This window comes from Salmo salar, chromosome 10, assembly GCF_965601325.2.
Source record: "Salmo salar chromosome 10, fSalSal1, whole genome shotgun sequence".
Lineage (NCBI taxonomy): Eukaryota > Metazoa > Chordata > Actinopteri > Salmoniformes > Salmonidae > Salmo > Salmo salar.
In genome coordinates, this window is record NC_138300.1 from 102198217 (window position 1) to 102216237 (window position 18021).

The 18021-nt window shown below is 46.0% G+C and overlaps 1 protein-coding gene across 1 annotated transcript; it reads left to right on the top strand.

Moving 5' to 3' along the window:
* The first annotated feature begins 343 nt into the window (after positions 1–343).
* On the top strand, positions 344–17554 carry cfap44 (cilia and flagella associated protein 44). The gene is made up of 35 exons (XM_014125056.3): positions 344–456; positions 845–991; positions 1226–1409; positions 1525–1687; positions 1769–1871; positions 2001–2217; positions 2413–2527; positions 2653–2817; positions 2959–3114; positions 3300–3347; positions 3446–3545; positions 3659–3753; positions 6981–7190; positions 7351–7461; positions 7561–7713; positions 8030–8251; positions 8879–9021; positions 9171–9450; positions 9583–9638; positions 9785–9947; positions 10093–10223; positions 10318–10520; positions 10592–10757; positions 10864–11041; positions 11255–11496; positions 11780–11993; positions 12156–12359; positions 12443–12638; positions 12731–12844; positions 12957–13087; positions 13392–13508; positions 13796–13997; positions 14170–14330; positions 14420–14554; positions 16189–17554. Exons 1-35 carry the CDS (start codon positions 408–410, stop codon positions 16480–16482), a joined length of 5568 nt encoding a protein of 1855 aa, XP_013980531.1. The 5' UTR covers positions 344–407; the 3' UTR covers positions 16483–17554.
* The last annotated feature ends 467 nt before the right edge of the window (positions 17555–18021 follow it).

Below are 18021 nucleotides of genomic sequence, written 5' to 3' on the forward strand. Positions count from 1 at the left end.
AGGGGTAGTCGGACCCCTGTAGGTACTTGGCCTTATCCACAGGGGGTACTTGAGAATACTCATGAGACCATAGGGTTACTGGTAAAATGCAATTGAGGGGGTACTTCAGGGGTATGTATGCCTGGAAAGGAAAAAATGTGGTTAGTGGTACAGTTAAAGAAAAAAGGTTGTGAATGTGAACCACTGATTGTAGTCTACTCACTCAGTTAATATAGGCTGGCATTAACAAAAACACATGTCTACATTTTATGTAAGACTATCTGATTTATTTATTAATATATTCTGAGTAAACCTCATACCTGAACGTGTCCCAAAGCTTCAGTCGGAGTGGGTGCCTACATTAACCAACATGCTTTGCGATTACAAAGCCCCTCTCCCTGGGTTGCCCAGCAACGAGTCAACTCCAAATGAAGATGGACTCTTCTGAGAAACTAACAGGTGAAGACAATTTTCAAGGTAATATATAAGTTCACAGCTCAACTAATTATACATTTTGACTACGGTAAATTAATATTTTAATTAATAGGTACAATCAAAGAGACATTTAGTTATTTACCCGGCTCTGACCCCAACACAAGGAATGAGCAATTCTAGCTAGCTAGCTTGTTTGCTAGCTGCTGTCTACGTTATGGTGATTTTCAAATATTGTAGCTCATTCATTTAAATGAAGTATGCATATTTGCATTATATGTTACACACTGTCAATAGAAATAAGACTCCTGTCAACATAAGACATTTGGTCTGTAAACTATCAATAAACTTAAGCCTCTTCTTGGAAGTGTTTTACAAGTCCCATTTGCCTTTTTTGATGCACTTAATCTTTCTGATCATGTCCTTATGACAGGTGACCCCACAGGAAAGCAGAAAGCTTCTGGGGAAACAGAAAGCTCAAATGTTCAGCCACCACCAGAGAACAACACAACTTCCCAATCAGCAGGTGCACAGGAAGCACATACACAAGCAGAGGACCCTTCACAAGACAAAGCTCAGGGTAGTACTGCTCTCTTTATGACCTTTCTGTCTAGAGTCCACACATAGGTAGCTCCCTCATGAGAGAGCTGGGTCGTGTTCAGTAGGTAGAGACCGTTTAGAAACGGGGAGGTAACTACCGGAACTTGTACAATAAGATCACCCCCCCCCCCCCCCCCCAACTGCAAAATGTTTCAGTATGGCGTGCCTACTTCTCGGCCATGACCTGATGTTTGACAGCAGTTTGTCTTCTCAGCTCCTGCAGCCTCTGAGCAGGTGCAGCAGCAGCCAGGTGAGAGTAGTGATGCTATGGAGGAAGAAGAGGAGCAAATGGGAATGAAGAAACTCTCTGAGGACATGTACTACAACTATGACGAGCTGTACTCCAGACCAGTCATCACTGCAGACTCGGAGATCCCAGAGAACCTGCTGCACCTTACGTATCTTTTAACACTGTATGCCATGTGCCAGAGTTTGTGCGTAGAAGTCTACACAACTCAGTTATGTTCATGGTATTATGTTTGTGTATTGCGTTGCACCTTAACATTCTTCCAGGCACTCTTTTGGGTATGACTGTGGGCGCAGGGCCAACCTGCAGCTGCTGGATGAACGAACGCTGGCCTTTGTGGCTGGAAACCAGCTCATATTCCTGGATGTTCGGACCAAGAAGCAACGCTACCTCCGCTCCTGCAGTGGGGGAGGCATCGGCACCATCATGGTACACACACACAGAAACACTGGCTCTGGATAACCTTGATTCACCATATATAACCCCATCTGTAACTGTGTTTCTCTGCAGGCCCACCCCAGTAATAGGTATTTTGCTGTGGCAGAGAAGGGAGACCAGCCCAACATCGTCATCTATGAGTATCCCTCACTACGACCCTACCGCATTCTCAGAGGTATGGAAACTTTACCACATGCACACAGGCACGCACACCCTTTGGGGTGTTGAAAATTAATTTAAAAAAACAATGTATAAATAATATTATTAATGATCAAGACATTTGGTTTGAATCCCTATCCGTTAGGTGGGACAGGGCAGGCTTACAGCTTTGTGGACTTTAACCGTGAGGGCACCCTGCTGGCCAGTGTGGGTAGTGCTCCGGACTACATGCTGACCCTGTGGGAATGGAGACATGAACAGGTGATGCTGCGCTGCAAGGCCTTCTCACAGGACGTCTACAGGGTCACCTTTTCACCTGACAATCCTGGGCAACTCACCACCTCCGGATCTGGACACATCAAGTTAGTAGCAATCAATCGAGCAAAATGTATTCGTACTACCACTTTTATACATTTGTCACCAAGTACTTTATAGAAAGCTGGGCGGAGAGAAAACAGATTTCATCATGAAATATTGACAACAAATACAAAAATGGTGTATTATGTGTACAGTGTCATACACCATGTGAGTTGATCTCTTATCAATCATTCTTCCAGGTTTTGGAAAATGGCCAGCACTTTTACTGGTCTCAAACTGCAAGGGCTTTTGGGAAGGTTTGGGAAGACTGCCCTGACTGATATCGAGGGTTATGTGGAGCTGCCTGATGGGAAGGTCTGTCCACTGCTCTTTTACATTCAATTCCTGCTATTCATACATCATTGAAATTGACACAAACCAAAAGCAATATTCTCTTGTTCTATGTTGTCCTGATAACATCCCTGCTGTCCGGGTGCCAGGTAGTGTCGGGGTCTGAGTGGGGAAACATGCTGCTGTGGGACGGGGGCCTGATCAAGGTAGAGATATGTCGTAAGGGGGGCAGGACGTGCCACGCTGGCACCATCCAGCAGTTTGCCTTGGACGAGGGGGAGCTCATGACCATCGGCACCGATGGAGCCATTAGGGTAACCTTTCAGATACTATACAGTCCTCTCAGCCTCAGTCTAAGTGGTCTCTGCTATCCCTAAAAAGCAGGCCTGAACAACTGATCTTTGGCCAGTTTTGTTGATTGCTCGCTGTGTAATATCTTTCTCCACACTGTGCAGGCCTGGGACTTTGAGAGCATTGACACAGCAGACTGTAACGATGACAGCGGTCTGTTTGAGATTGAGCCCATGAACGAGATGGTGATTGGACGCAACGTCAGCCTGTCCTCCATGGTCAAAAGCTGCCTGCCAGACTCCTTCATCTGGTTCGCCCAGGTCAGAGGGCAGGGGTCAAGGGTCATACAACAACACTTAGCCTAAAGTTTTACAACCATCATAGGTGGTTACCATGGGCTGTATGGGAATCTGTGTAGCGTTATGTTAATGTGTTTAAGTTTGGGATTCCCTCAGAAACAAGATAATTTCTTATTAAATAGCGTGTCAAATGTATCTCTTGTCAGGATTCCAATGGAGGCATCTGGAAACTGGATCTTTCATTTTCCAACATTGTGAGTTTTATTTTCCATCAGCACAGTGTTTGAGTGTGTATGTGGGACTGTGTGTATTGGGTCATGTATTAAATTACTCCATTATATTGTGTGTGCAGACCCAGGACCCAGAGTGTCTGTTCTCCTTCCATGCTGGAGTGATCCAGGGAATGGATGTGTCCAGCACCAGCCATCTGATGGCCACCACCACTTTAGACCGTGAGAGTGGCCTATCACTGTACACTACTACACACACAGCACAGATTTTAGAAACACATCATTTTTGTGTCGATTTGTTCCAAACACACACTCTTTCTTCCTCTCTTTCTCAGGCTCAGTCAGGATTTTTGACTTCCTTGCAAAGAAAGAACTAACAACCAGCCGCTACAAACAAGGTGGAACAACACTGACCTGGGCGCCACGCCTGGTATGTATGTGAGACTTGACTACAGTGGATTCGGAAAATATTCAGACCCCTTGACTTTTTCCACATTTTGTTACGTTACATACAGCCTTATTCTAAAATGGATTAAATCTTTTTTTCCCCCCTCATCAATCTACCCACAATACCCCAAAAATGACAAAGCGAAAACAGGTTTTATTAAAAAACAGATACCTTATTTACATACAGTTGAAGTCGGACGTTTACATACACTTAGGTTGGAGTCATTAAAACTCATTTTTCAACCACTCCACAAATTTCTTGTTAACAAACTATAGTTTTGGCAAGTCGGTTAGGACATCTACTTTGTGCATGACACAAGTCATTTTTCCAACAATTGTTTGCAGACAGATTATTTAACTTACTGTATCACAATTCCAGTGGGTCAGAAGTTTACATACAAAGTTGACTGTGCCTTTAAACAGCTTGGAAAATTCCAGAAAATGATGTCATGGCTTTAGAAGCTTCTGATTGACTCAAATTATGTCAATTAGCCTATTGGAGGTGTACCTGTGGATGTATTTCAAGGCCTTCCTTCAAACTCAGTGCCTCTTTGCTTGACATCATGGGAAAATCAGAAAGAAATGTGTAGACCTCTACAAGTCTGGTTCATCCTTGGGAGCAATTTCCAAACACCTGAAGGTACCACGTTCATCTGTACAAACAATAGTACGCAAGTACAAACACCATGGGATCACGCAGCCATCATACTGCTCAGGAAGGAGACATCTTAGAGATGAACGTACTTTGGTGCGAAAAGTGCAAATCAATCCCAGAACAACAGCAAAGGACCTTGTGAAGATGCTGGAGGAAACAGGTACAAAAATATCAATATCCACAGTAAAACGAGTCCTATATTGACATAACCTGAAAGGCTGCTCAGCAAGGAAGAAGCCACTGCTCCAAAACCGCCATAAAAAAGCCAGACTACGCTTTGCAACTGCACATGGGAACAAAGATACTTTTTGGAGAAATGTTCTCTGGTCTGATGAAACAAAAATAGAACTGTTTGGCCATAATGACCATCATTATGTTTGGAGGAAAAAGGGGAGGCTTGCAAGCCGAAGAACACCGTCCCAACCGTGAAGCACCGGGGTGGTAGCATCATGTTGAGTGGCCATCACAAAGCTCTGACCTCAATCCTATAGAAAATTTGTGGGCAGAACTGAAAAAGCGTGTGCGAGCAAGGAGGCCTACAAACCTGTCTCAGTTACACCAGCTCTGTCAGGAGGAATGAGCCAAAATTCACCCAACTTATTGTGGGAAGCTTTTTGGAAGGCTACCTGAAACGTTTGACCCAAGTTAAAAAATGTAAAGGCAATGCTACCAAATACTAATTGAGTGTATGTAAACTTCTGACCCACTGGGAGTGTGATGAAAGAAATAAAAGCTGAAATAAATCATTCTGTCTACTGTTATTGTCACGGCTGTTCAAAGGATCAGACCAAAATGCAGCGTGTTCGTAGTTCCACATATTTTATTTACCGTGAAACTAGATGTAATACACAAAATACTTGAATACACAAAAACAACAAACCGTGACGCAGAGAGAAAACACACTACTCAAAAATGAATCACCCACAAAAACAGGTGGGACAAACATCAACTTAAATATGACCTCCAATTAGAGACAACGACAACCGGCTGCCTCTAATTGGAGATCATACCAAACAAAACCAACATAGAAATACAAAACTAGAAACTGAACATAGAAATACAAAAACATAGACAAACACCCCCTGTCACGCCCTGACCTACTCTACCATAGAAAATAACAACTTACTATGGTCAGGACGTGACAGTTATTCTGACACGTCACATTCTTAAAATAAAGTGGTGATCCTAACTGACCTAAGACAGGGATTTTTTACTAGGATTAAATGTCAGGAATTGTGAAAAACTGAGTTTAAATGTATTTGGGTAAGGTGTATGTAAACTTCTGACTTCAACTATTAGTATTCAGACCCTTTGCTATGAGATTCAATATTGAGCTCAGGTGCATCCTGTTTCCATTGATCTTCCTTGAGATATTTTTACATCTTGATTGGAGTCCACCTGTAGTAAAATGAATTGATTGGACATGATTTGGAAAGGCACACACCTATTTATATAAGGCCCCACAGTTGACAGTGTATGTCAGAGCAAAACCAAGCCATGAGGTTGAAGGAATTGTCCGTAGAGCTCCAAGACAGGATTGTGTCAAGGCAAAACATTTCTGCAGCATTTAAGGTCCCCAAGAACACAGTGGCCTCCATCATTCTTAAATGGAAGAAGTTTGGCACCACCAATAATTTTCCTTGAGCTGGCCACCTGGCTAAACTGAGCAATCGGGGGAGAAGGGCCTTGTCAGGGAGGTGACCAAGAACCCGATGGTCACTCTGACAAAGCTCCAGAGTTCCTCTGTGGAGATGGGAGAACCTTCCAGAAGGAAAACCATCTCTGCAGCACTCCACCCATAAGGCTTTTATGGTAGAGTGGCCAGACGGAAGCCACTCCTCAGTAAAAGGCACATGACCGCCCGCTTGGAGTTGGCCAAAAGGCACCTAAAGGACTCTCAGACCAACGAGAAACAAGATTCTCTGGTCTGATGAAACCAAGATTGAACTCTTTAGCCTGAATGCCAAGCGTCACGCCTGGAGGAAAGCTGGTACCATACCTACGGTGAAGCAGCGGCAGGCACAGGGAGACTAGTCAGGATCGAGGGAAAGATGAACGGAGTAAAGTTCATCTTTCCCTGTGCATCGACGCTCCCCATCCAACCTGACAGAGCTTGAGAGGGTCTGCAGAGAAGAATGGAAGAAACTCCCCAAATACAGGTGTCAAGCTTGTAGCATCATACACAAGACTGTAATCGCTGCCAAAGGTGCTTCAACAAAGTACTGAGTAAAGGGTCTGAATACTTATGTAAATGTGATATTTCCGGGGTTTTTTTCTTCATGCATTTGCAAAAATCTCTAAAAACCTGTTTTTGCTTTGTCATTATAGGGTATTGTGTGTAGATTGATGAGGGTAGAAAACAATGTAATCCATTTTAGAATAAGGCTGTGAATAAGGTCAAGGGGTTAGAATACTTTCCGAATGCACTGTATATGGTAACATAATCATTCATGCAGTGCCTTGTGTTCTTTAACTAGGTCTCAACATGCTTTTCTTATCTTTGTACTGTACTGTGTGTTGAGATTGTTCTGTGTGGCCCTTGCCTGTGTGTGTAGGTGAACCCTAGCGGAGGGCTGTTGGTGGTGGGCTTTGAGGACGGGGTGGTCCGTCTGCTGGAGCTCTACAACCCCCAGAGTTTACGAGTGGTTGCCGGGCGCAGTCGCTATGGAGATGCCGAGCTCCGTCTCAAACAGGCCTTCAAACCCCACAATGCAGCTGTGACGGCCATTGCATATGAACGTAACGGCGAGATCCTAGCTACTGGGGTAGGGAGGGCCGCTGAATGTTGGCCAATGGGCAATGTGAAATCAATCATTAGCTCTTTTCTAGACCCTTGTAGACCTAAAACAAACTGAATGGGTATAATAACAAATATCAATAATCCTCTCCCCTCCACCATCCTTCCTTCTCTCTTTCCCTCTCTAGAGTATGGACTGCACTGTGTTCTTCTTCACTGTGGGGGACAGGTATGACCCCATCGGGTTTGTCACAGTACCAGGACCTGTACAGGGGCTGGAGTGGTCCCCCCAGTCACATGTAAGTCTGATCCCAGATCAGTGACAAATGTATGCAAGACAATGGCACGTGAGGTTAGTAAGTTAGAACCCTTCTGTGTGTGTGTGCGCGTGTGTTCAGGACAAAAACACCCTGCTGGTCCTGTGTAAGAGTGGTCATGTAGTGGAGGTCCAGTCTCCAGACCCGGAGGCCCAGAACCACGGCACCACCTACCACATCTCTGGCCTTCCCACAAGAAACTTCATCTTCAGCAGCATCAAGTCACGCATCAAGGTCTGGCCCTCACTGTCTGGGAACAACTGTACTGTAAACACATTTTCATTTTATTTATTTATCCAGGATAGTCCACTCAGTAACACTTGCCACTGTTTTCCAAGGTGTCATGGGTTCCATAGAATCAATAAAAGATACACATCACATAAAAGCTGTCTAGGTAAAAAACACAGTTTACACAGAAGCATACACATCATACTTAGTAGGAAACGTACATAAGCACGCTCACATTATATCTGTCTGTTATCTGCTTTGTGGACAGCTCTTTTGGTTCAACTCTGGCATGGGTGTGTAATTGTGAGCGTGTGTATTTCAGCGGGAGGAGGAGATTGCGCGCAGGCAGGCTCTGAAGGAGAAGAAGCAGAAGGAGAGAGAAGCACAGCTGAAGAAAGCCAAGGAGGAGGGCCTTGAGCCCACCGAGGAGGACCTTCAGGAGGTAGAGGAGGAGGAAGAGCTGCCCCCTCTTTACACCCCTGACCCCCCCAGCCCCCTCTGCTGTGGCTTCTACTCTCAACCTGGGGCCTTCTGGCTCTCCATGGTACATACACACACATTAACCGGGCCATCTCTCGCTCTCTGTACATTGCACATTTACATTTTAGTCATTTAGCAGATGCTCTTATCCAGAGCGACTTACAGCTAGGTGGGACAACTACATATCTCAGTCATAGTAAATACATTTTTCCTCAATAAAGTAGCAATCAGCAAAGTCAGTGCTAGAAGGGAGGGAAAAAGTAAAGTGCGAGTGTTAGTTCACAAAAGGTAGTTATTTATTTTTGTGGGGGGGGGGTTCTGTGGGATTATTTAAGATACTCTTTGAAGAGGTAGGGTTTCAAATGTTTTCGGAAGATGTGCAGGGACTCTGCTGTCATAGATTCAGGGGGAAGCTGGTTCCACCATTGGCGTGCCAGAACAGAGAAGAGCTTTGAGTGGGAGCTGCCCTCCCGTAGGGTTGGGAGGGCCAAGAGACCAGTGGTGGTAGAATGGAGTACTTGGGTTGGGGTGTAGGGTTTGAGCATAGCCTGAAGGTAGGGAGGGTCAAATCCTCTTGCTGCTCCGTAGGCAAGTACCATGGTCTTGTAGTGGATGAGTCTTCGACTGGAAGCCAGTGGAGTGTGCGGAGGAGCGGGGTGAAAACCAGGCTCTCTCTCCATATCTCTCTCAGGGAGGCTATGACTCGGGGTTCCTGTACCACTGTAAGTTTTCCGAGCAGCAGGGTGAGGACCTGTTGCAGCGCAGGGATGAGCCGTTCACCTTCCTGCCTGTCCAGAATACAGACGAGGACCCCATCTGCACCATCACCTTCAGGTAAGGGACTACACAACTGATGGCTGTAAATGTTTTCTGTATCAGTGTGTCTGTATTGTGTTCTGTAATGTTGTAACTGCAGAGGTTTGTAGATGTTCTGTTAATGTGTGTATATGTTGACAGGTTGTTGTGGTCTCTCTCTGTCCCAGCTCCAGCAGGCAGCTGTTGCTGTGTGGCATGCAGTCAGGCAGTGTCCGGGCCTACCCTCTGCAGCCATCTGACTTCCACCTCACCTCCATGCAGGCCTTCTGGGCCCTCAGCGTCCATGACAACCAGTATGGACAGCTGCGCCAGCTGCGCTGTAGCTTTGACGACCAATTTGTCCTGACGACAGGGGAGGACGGCAACATCTTCTCCTTCAGCCTGCTGCCCCAGGAGGACCTGCTTAAAGCCCTGCAGCGCAGCAAGGCCAAAGTCCCCTCACCACGGGTCAGTGGGGGGCAGGGAAGGGAGGGTAGAATAGAGGGATGGCTGAATGGAGGAAGCGAGTGGGACAATAACCTCATGAATAACACATAAGTGAGTGCCAGTTCTGTGGTTGACTGTGTGTTGGTGAAACAGGTCGGTGTTGAAATGGAGGGTGTGGCCCAGGATATCGAAGACCCGTCTGCGTACAGGTGAGGAAGAAAACCTAGAGACAAAGTCATACAAAGGTACACCTCGCTAAAGGCAAACCAGCCCCTCTCTCTCTCCCCCTCTGTCACACATCCCTCTCTCTTTCTTCCCCTCTATTTCTCTCCCTCCCCCACTTCCCTCTCTGTAGCATTGAGACGGCTAAACAGAAGTTGGAAATGGACCGTATGCGTCGGGAGGCTGAGATGAGGAAGGTGGAGAGACGTAAGATGCTGGCCGAGCTGCAGAACCAGTTCAAACAGCTACTGGAGAAGAACCAGGGTTTGCCCGAACACGTCCGCTTGCACCGCACGGTACACACTCACAAACCCCTACACCCTAAATCCACCCCTTCGTCCCGAAGTGTTTAGTATCATAACCAACCAAAAAGCATTTGAATGTTTCTGTGATAAACCTAATAAATTGTAGCATGAGAGAGAATCTAGTGTGTATGTGTAGGAGTTGGAACTGGACTGGCGGTTCCGTGAGGAGACTGAGAGGATGACAGCCCAGAGGGTGAGAGAGGCCAGGAAGGAGCTGGCCTGGGAGGAGGAACGCCACCGCATCGGACTCCAGAAACTACAGGAGAGGTACTTAACCAGCAACCACTCAATCTGCACTTTCACCTGGTAGTGCACTTAGGGAATGGGTTGACATTTCAGATTTGCCCACTGGGTCTTCCAGGTTCTGGGATTCTCTTGAGTCGGACACCGTTACTGTGGTAGCGTTCCAGAGTGACCACAGGATCTCCACCTATCGTCTGCTGGCACTGTCCCAGAGGTTCCACGAGCTGAAACAGAGGGGAAGGGTGGGGGGCCCGGGGGCAGTGGGGCAGGAACGTTGGAGGACCAAAGCCGAGGCCGGCAAAGACAGCTCCAACATCACAGGTAGGAGAGCGGGGAGAGAGAATGTGTGTGTGTTTTACCTACAATATCATAATGTGTGTGTCCCTGGCCAGCGGACCAGGAGGACCTGGGTGAGGAGGCTGTTATGGCGCCCCATGTGGTGCGTCCAGGGGGCAGCAAGCTGGCTGGCCGCCAGGCAGAGAAACTCCGCAAGGCTACAGAGAAGGCAGAGCGGGCCCGGGCTAAGATAGAGAAGAGGAGGAAAGAGTGGGCTGAACTGTGAGTCTGTTATCATATGGCCTCTGTTGAAGTTTCTCGACTCTGTTTCAGAATTTCTGTCCTCACTCTTTCCTTCATGACTGTATCTCCATGTGACTGTGCTTAGGTATGCAGCAAAGCCCAATGAGAACTGTGAGGATCCGGAAGATGTGCGAGCCATCCGATTGGCTACGGAGAACATGGGTGACTTCAAGCTGAAGACGGCCAAAGACTTTACAGTCCCAGAACACCTGAGGATGAACGCAGAGAAGAAGAGAGCTCAGCTGGTCCACTTAGAGGAGATGGTACTAGGTTACATCTCACACTTTCTCTCAATCTTTACCATTCAAAACCAAATGTACTATATGTAATACACCTGGCGACCTCTGTACCTGACCCCCGCCCAAACTAATATATTAGATAAGACCAAATAACAGAATGTGGTTGGGAGGTTGCATGGTGTTAACAAGATGATGTTAGTAGATCATCCTATGTATTTGTCCCTCTGTTTCTGTCAGATCCATGAGAGGAAGACGCAGATGAACAGTCGCATAATGGCCCTAAGGGACACTAAGGTGAGCTTTGTGTCCTGGCTGCGCTCCCAGGCCCAGCAGCTACAGGCTGTCCAGGAGCGCCTGGCACCTCATTTCTGCAGCCCGGCCCCCACCCTGCCCTCCCTGCTGCCCGAGGAGACCCCTGAGAGGAAGCTACGCTACACCCGCACCACCCTGCAGCGCTACGGGGCCCTGAGGGCTCAGAGGTAGGTCTGGCCTGGGACTGGTACCGGAGCAGAGCTTACTGTAGGTTCATAATAACTCATCAATTACAGATCATTGATGAAAAACAGTTATCACGTTCCTAAGTCTAAAAGTCAGTCTGATCCAACAGAATTTTTTGTCCCCCAAAAACTAAATATTTAAAATTAGTGATTTTAAAATGAAATATTATAGAAACATAAACAGTAACTAACTACTATCACATTAAACATTTCCCTCCCCCTAATGATTCAGCGATAATGATTATTATGCCAATCCTACCCACAGGGCCTGTACCCGTGGCCAGGAACTAGAGGGGGGCCAGACTCTGCTGGAAGAGCTGGAGGCAGAGATAGAAGAAGAGGAGGAGACCCCCTGCCATACACCTGCAGATAGGAGAGAGAGGGAGGTGGAGGAATCTGGGGTGACCGAGCTGGAGGAGGAGATGAGGGAGGTGGAGGAGATCAGGCTGCTGTATGAAGAGGAATCCCTGCTGGAACAGGTCAGCCTTTCCAATAGTTTACTTTCCAGGTGGGATGCAAAGGCCCTCAATGCAACATCCAGGCTCTCTGGCATCAAATTGTCACCTGAAACCAAGCCAAACTCATTCTTCCCGTCTCCCTTATTTTTCTCCCTCCCTTCCCTTCTCTCCCTCTCCTCTCAGATGTCGTCGTCAATGTGGCAGTTTGATGCGGAGCTGTGCCTGCTGCGTCATGAGAAGCTGTGTCTAGACATCCAGATGAAGCTGGCTGACCTGCGCCATGTCACCCTGTTCCAGGAGCTGCTGCTGCTCAAAGAGTTTGAGAAGAGAGAGAACTCCTTGCAGGACAGACTCAATTCCTGCGTGGAAGAAGAGGAAGACCTCAGGGTACCTAGGTGGGAAGGAAGGGGAGTGTGCGTGTGTATATGTCTCTGTATTCCATATTACCATCATCCCATCTCTCTCCTCAGTCTAAGCTGGAGGAGTGTAAGCAGGCACTGGAGCTGAAGCGGAGGGACATCTCCAAGCTCCAGGAGAGAGAGAGGGCCATAGCTGCCACCTTCCAGGCCTCTCTAGGGGAGAACAACAAGTTTGCTGACTTCCTCAACAGGGTCTTCAAGAAGAAGATCAAACGCGTTAAGAAGAAAGAGAAGGCCGGAGATGACGGTTAGTCCTGGACCCCTCTGAAAGTGTGATTCTGTGCGTGAGTGTTTAGTGTATGGTTGATCAGCCCAGCTCATCCTGTTGTTTTCTACCAGAGGAGCAGGAGGACAGTGATGAAGATTCTGATGAAGAGTCTGACTGGGATGATGATGAGGATGACAGTGGCTCAGAGAGCGGTGGTCCTCTGGATGACAGCGTCTGCCCCCAAAGTCAGTCGCTACCATTCACCTTACAGTATTCTCAGTTATACACCACATTGTACTCCCTTATTTAGCTACAGATATGCACTCTGTCTGGATGTCTTTTTGTGTGTTCCCCCAGACTGTAACTCAGAGCTGTTTGAGAACACGGTGCAGCTCCGTGAGCGTCGTCTGGACCTCGAGGAGCTGCTGGTAGAGGAGAGGAAGACTGCAGACAACCTGAGGAAGGAGTGTGACTCCCTCGTCAAGAAGGTACACATTTTCTGACCCCTTTCCGATCTTCTACTTCCATTTCTTCTCTCTATTTCTCCTCTCTTTATCTCCATACATTCCATTTTCCAGTTAACCACTCCATCTTGTCATTATCCCCTGTTCCCCCTTTGTCTTCTTCACTCCTGTTTTTTCATCTCATCCTCCACTCCCAAAGCTTTTCTTGTTAACCACTCATCATGCTAGTTCTCAACACCTCCTTATCAGTGTATTTCTGTTTTCTTTTCTGTCTTTCTTGACATTCATTTAATCTTCATCCAGTCTGTATTGTGATTGTGTGTTGTAGGAAAAAGTGGTTCATGGCAGTCTGAAGGCAGCAGAGGGAGACCTGGAGCTGTTCAACAGAGAGAAACAACAGAAGCTCAATGAGCTGGATGTGGTGGTTCCCCTCAGACTGCACCAGGTGAGGAGAGAAGTCTCTCTCTCTTTCTGGGTCTTTCTCAATTGTCTTGCCTCAATTCCTGGCATCCTTTCCCCCTGTCCTTTCCTCGCCTCCTCAAAACGTCAAAGAGAAGGGAGGAGAGGATTTGAGGGAACACGTTTGTAAGAAATGTGACTGTCCTTGTTCACTCGTACATCATCACATGTCATCATGCCTTTAGTTATTAGTGATCAATATAAGTAACAAAACTAAGTCAACAACCCATATTCAAAAAAACAAAACAAATGATTTCTCCCTCTGTGTATCAGATAGAGTTTGTGAGCAATGGGGTGGTACCGTGCAGCCTGGCCCCAGCACTGGTGCTGAACACAGTAGCATTGGGAGGACTACAGGAGAGGATTAAAGAACTGCAGGTGGAAAAGAGTGAACAGAGAGACCTCTACAGACAGGCCAGGCAGCAGCACGTCCAGCTCATTCACGACCGCAAGGACATGGAGGCCAAGATACAGAGTAGGCTGAGGGTGACTGGGGGCACAAAACTGTGGAGAAAATATGTAAAACCGATCCTTCCAAATATCAGGCACGGCACTGCAGTTCAAAATAAGATACTGCAGATCACGATTACGTCCAGTGCATCGCAGACATGCACTGTTTACAGTAAACTCTGTGTGTGTGTGTGTAGGTCTGGAGGCGCGCTGTGAGCAGCTGATGCTGATGAAGTTTGGGAAGCTAGTGGACCTGGAGGCCTTACAGACTCTGTCTGGCAACAAAAACCTGGAGGAGATGAGACAGGAGAGCAGAGTCCGATTGGCCGCTTACACACAGGAGCTCAGACAGTGGGAGGTATGGCAGTGTGTATGTGTGTAAGGTGTTTGTTTATGATACACACACACGAAGGTGTTTTGTTTATGATACACGTGTGTGTGTGTCAGGTGAAAGTGACAGAGGCCCGTCATGCGGTGACAGAGGTGACAAGGCATCACACCGAGCGTCTCCTCAGTATGAACAGCCTGCTGAACCAGAAGAAAGAAATGGAGGACAAACTCAACACCAGGCAGAGCAAGATGGTACTGTATGTTTCAAAAAGTGTGGTTTTTCATCATTTGTGAAAGTGCTTTTATGGCTCCCGAGTGGTGCAGTGGTCTAAGGCACTGCATCGCAGTTGCTAGATGTGCCACTAGAGATCCTGGTTCGAGTCCAGGCTCTGTCGCAGCTGGTCACGCCCGGGAGACTCATGGGGCGGCGCACAATTGGCCCAGCGTCGTCCAGGTTAGCGGAGGGTTTGGCCGGCAGGGATGTCCTTGTCCCATCACGCACTAGCGACTCCTGTGGTGGGCCGGGCGCAGTGCATGCTGACATGGTCGCCAGGTGTTTGGTGTTTCCTCCGACACATTGGTGTGGCTGGCTTCCGGGTTAAGCGGGCATTGTGTCATGAAGCAGTGCTGGCGGCTTGGTTGGGTCGTGTTTCGGAGGACACATGGCTCTCGACCTTCGCCTCTCCCGAGTCTGTACGGGAGTTGTAGCGATGAGCCAAGACTGTAACTACCAATTGGATACCATGAAATTGGGGAGAAAAAAGGGATAAAAAAAAGTGCTTTCATGATAGTGTGTATGCATGATATGACATGTTTATATGGAGTAAATAACAGTGTGCATCTGTGTGTGTGTGTGCGTGACCTTCTGTGCATAGACGGCGCATATAGCTAAGATTCCCCTAAAGTAAATTGAATTAAATTGCCAAAATAGGCTCCTACACCAGAAAGGATCATAAGCTTCTTTAAAAAAAGAACCTGTGGATTGTTTTAAATCGCACAGCCTACAGTCGGAAAAGACACAATACATTATTTACCATTAATTTCTATTGGGCACAAAATAATCTGAAACAACCAAAACAAACAGCAAATGCCTCCAACAAATGTATCGAGTCACAAGCTTGATGTAGTCATTGCATGCTATGAATAATAGTGACACTGTATTTGTCTCCCCTTCTCATAGGCCTATTATATGGATCAGGCAACGTCATTTTTATTGATCTGGTTGTTAGTGTCAGCAGAGTAGGCTACCCTGTCATTTTTGGAGGCACATTTTTCCCCTTGCAAAGAAAGGAGAAGAAACGTATCTGATATAGCCTAGGCCTATACTCTACGCCAGGGTTCCCCAACTGGCGATTTTATTGGACATAAAGGACTGTAAAAACAACAGCAAATCAGTCCAAGTGATTTTAATTTTGGAAATCTGTTCCAAACTATTCCCACGCATAATAGATAGATATACTGTATGTGATCGTATACAGATCTAAGCAAGGTTTGAAATTATTATGTTTTAGTCAAATAGTATATCTATTTGGGCTTCTTGCAGTCAATTTGCAGTCTACAACTTACCTGTAATTATGTTCCGGCCCCCTGACCATCTGTCTGCTCAATAAATAGTTTTTTTTAAATCGGCCTACAGCTGAATTTAGTTGATGATCCCTGCTCTACGCCACTACGCACTCAGCCATGCATTAAACTGTATTTTTTTTAGAACAGTGATTGTGTTATATTATGCCTATCCAATCTAGTCATCACATTCGGAATCGTGGGCTATATTACATAAATCTGCAAATGCAATGATACATGGAATGCTATATTATAAAAGGTGCATTTTGTATGGTGAAAATTTGCTTCCCAAACTTGAAAGTCACATGTCGTGTGTGTGTCAGGGTACCCAGTTCCAGGGCCACCGGCATGCTGAGGAGGACGAGAGGCGGAGGCTGTACCAGCTGGTCCAGAGTCAAGCTCAGGAGGCAAATGCCCTCCGCCAGGAGATCAACATCCTGTCCAGAAAGGGGGGTCACATCCTGCCCCCGAGCCAGGCCCCGCTGCCCCCCCTGCCCGACGCCCCATCCCGCTCCACCCATACCAACCCAGAGAGGCTCAACAGACACTTCAAACTGGGAGGGGGGCATCCATCCACCAACAGCCAGGGAGGAATAGAGCCTAAACACTCACATTGATAATACACACACATATTATACAAAGATTCATTCATACATTAACATTAATACCTCTCATACTGTATTTTTGCTCACCTGTCCCACACTGCACCCCCCTCTTCCTCACACACACATACTTATACCTAGCTGTAAACAAGACCTTTCGGAGAATAAACTTGTTAGATTTGATTGACTTAATGGTCTTCTTTTGTGGTATGTAGCTCCTTATGCCATTCTGCTCTGGGAGTGTTGGGAAGGGCAGAAGACACATTTCCATTCCCACCAATGGACAGAAAATGATCTATTATGTTGAAGATTTCAACCAACGTGCACATAGACCATGACACTTAGTTTTCCAATGCAATTTGAACCTTATCGAAGTACCGGTGTGGTGATACTGATGATTTTTCGCCACAGATGTTTTTTTTTTTACATAGCAAGTTAGGATAACTAACATAGCAGGTTAGGAGAACTAAAGTAGCAGGTTAGGTAAATGAACGTAGCAGGTTAGGTGAATGAGAATAATGTTAGGAAAAGGTTAGGCTTCGTTATAATGCTAGTTGTCAACGACTTGTTCCCGATACGACCACTAAATGGAGCTGTAGGCCTACTTCATCTAGCCACAACAGTAGAAACTGTGGCAACAAATCATCAGTAACATAACACCACCTTTTCTGTCCCCAAGAAATAGCACTTCTTATTTAGTGTAAAATGTGCATTCCAAAAGGCTTTAAATATAAGGTCAGGTGTCCATTACTTTAAAAATACAAACATGGATCTTGAAAGGGAATTCTATGCATTTTGAACACTTCAGTGGATGCAGGCATTTGTGCCATATCGCCGGTTGTTATTCATCAACTTCCACGATAAAATATGAGCCATAAAATATTTCATTTTATAGTTCTAGTTAAATTCATCAACGTTTTTTTTCATGTTCATTTTATTTAAGATTTTCTGTGTGTCCCTGATATCACTTATCTACCTGTTTGTTGTAATTCTCCATTTAAGAAAACAACCTCTTCCTACAACGACACCACATTCAGGATGTAATTTCTTTGGTGCAAAGCTAAATAAATATAAACACTCAGTTCTATTTTTCCATGTTTCATGTTGTTAGTCTGTATGTCCCACTCATAAATGTCCACCCTGTTCTGCTAAATTCTAGAGAAAATGAACAACATTTCAAAATGTTAAAATATGTTTGAGAGGGAAGTTAAAATCCTGTTCAAGTGTTCACTATCATGCTAGCTCAATCTTGCTCACTCACAGAGCTATGGCTAATTTAGGCTCCAAATGTCCACCGTGTTAGGTTCCACCTTTTTAGGATTATGCAACTAACAGGTTGTAAAATGCACCTAAAACAAATGAAGTGCCTCAGCTTGACCAATATATTTTTCTGAAAGTCAAATATTATTTTTCTGATTTAGAATACTAAAACAATTCAAAATATATACTCTTCCAAAACAATTGTTATGAAGTCCAAAAGCCACCACATTGTAGGAATGATCCAGGTGGTACATAACATGCATGTGCTTGCATTAGTCCAGTGGATCTCAACCT

Excerpts from the sequence above, each read along its gene's own strand:
- cfap44 (XM_014125056.3), top strand. The coding sequence starts at position 408 with ATGAAGATGGACTCTTCTGAGAAACTAACAGGTGAAGACAATTTTCAA. Across the intron at positions 9,022-9,170 it reads ATCTGCACCATCACCTTCAG|CTCCAGCAGGCAGCTGTTGC; the intron begins GTAAGGGACTAC and ends TCTCTGTCCCAG. Across the intron at positions 10,521-10,591 it reads AGACAGCTCCAACATCACAG|CGGACCAGGAGGACCTGGGT; the intron begins GTAGGAGAGCGG and ends GTCCCTGGCCAG.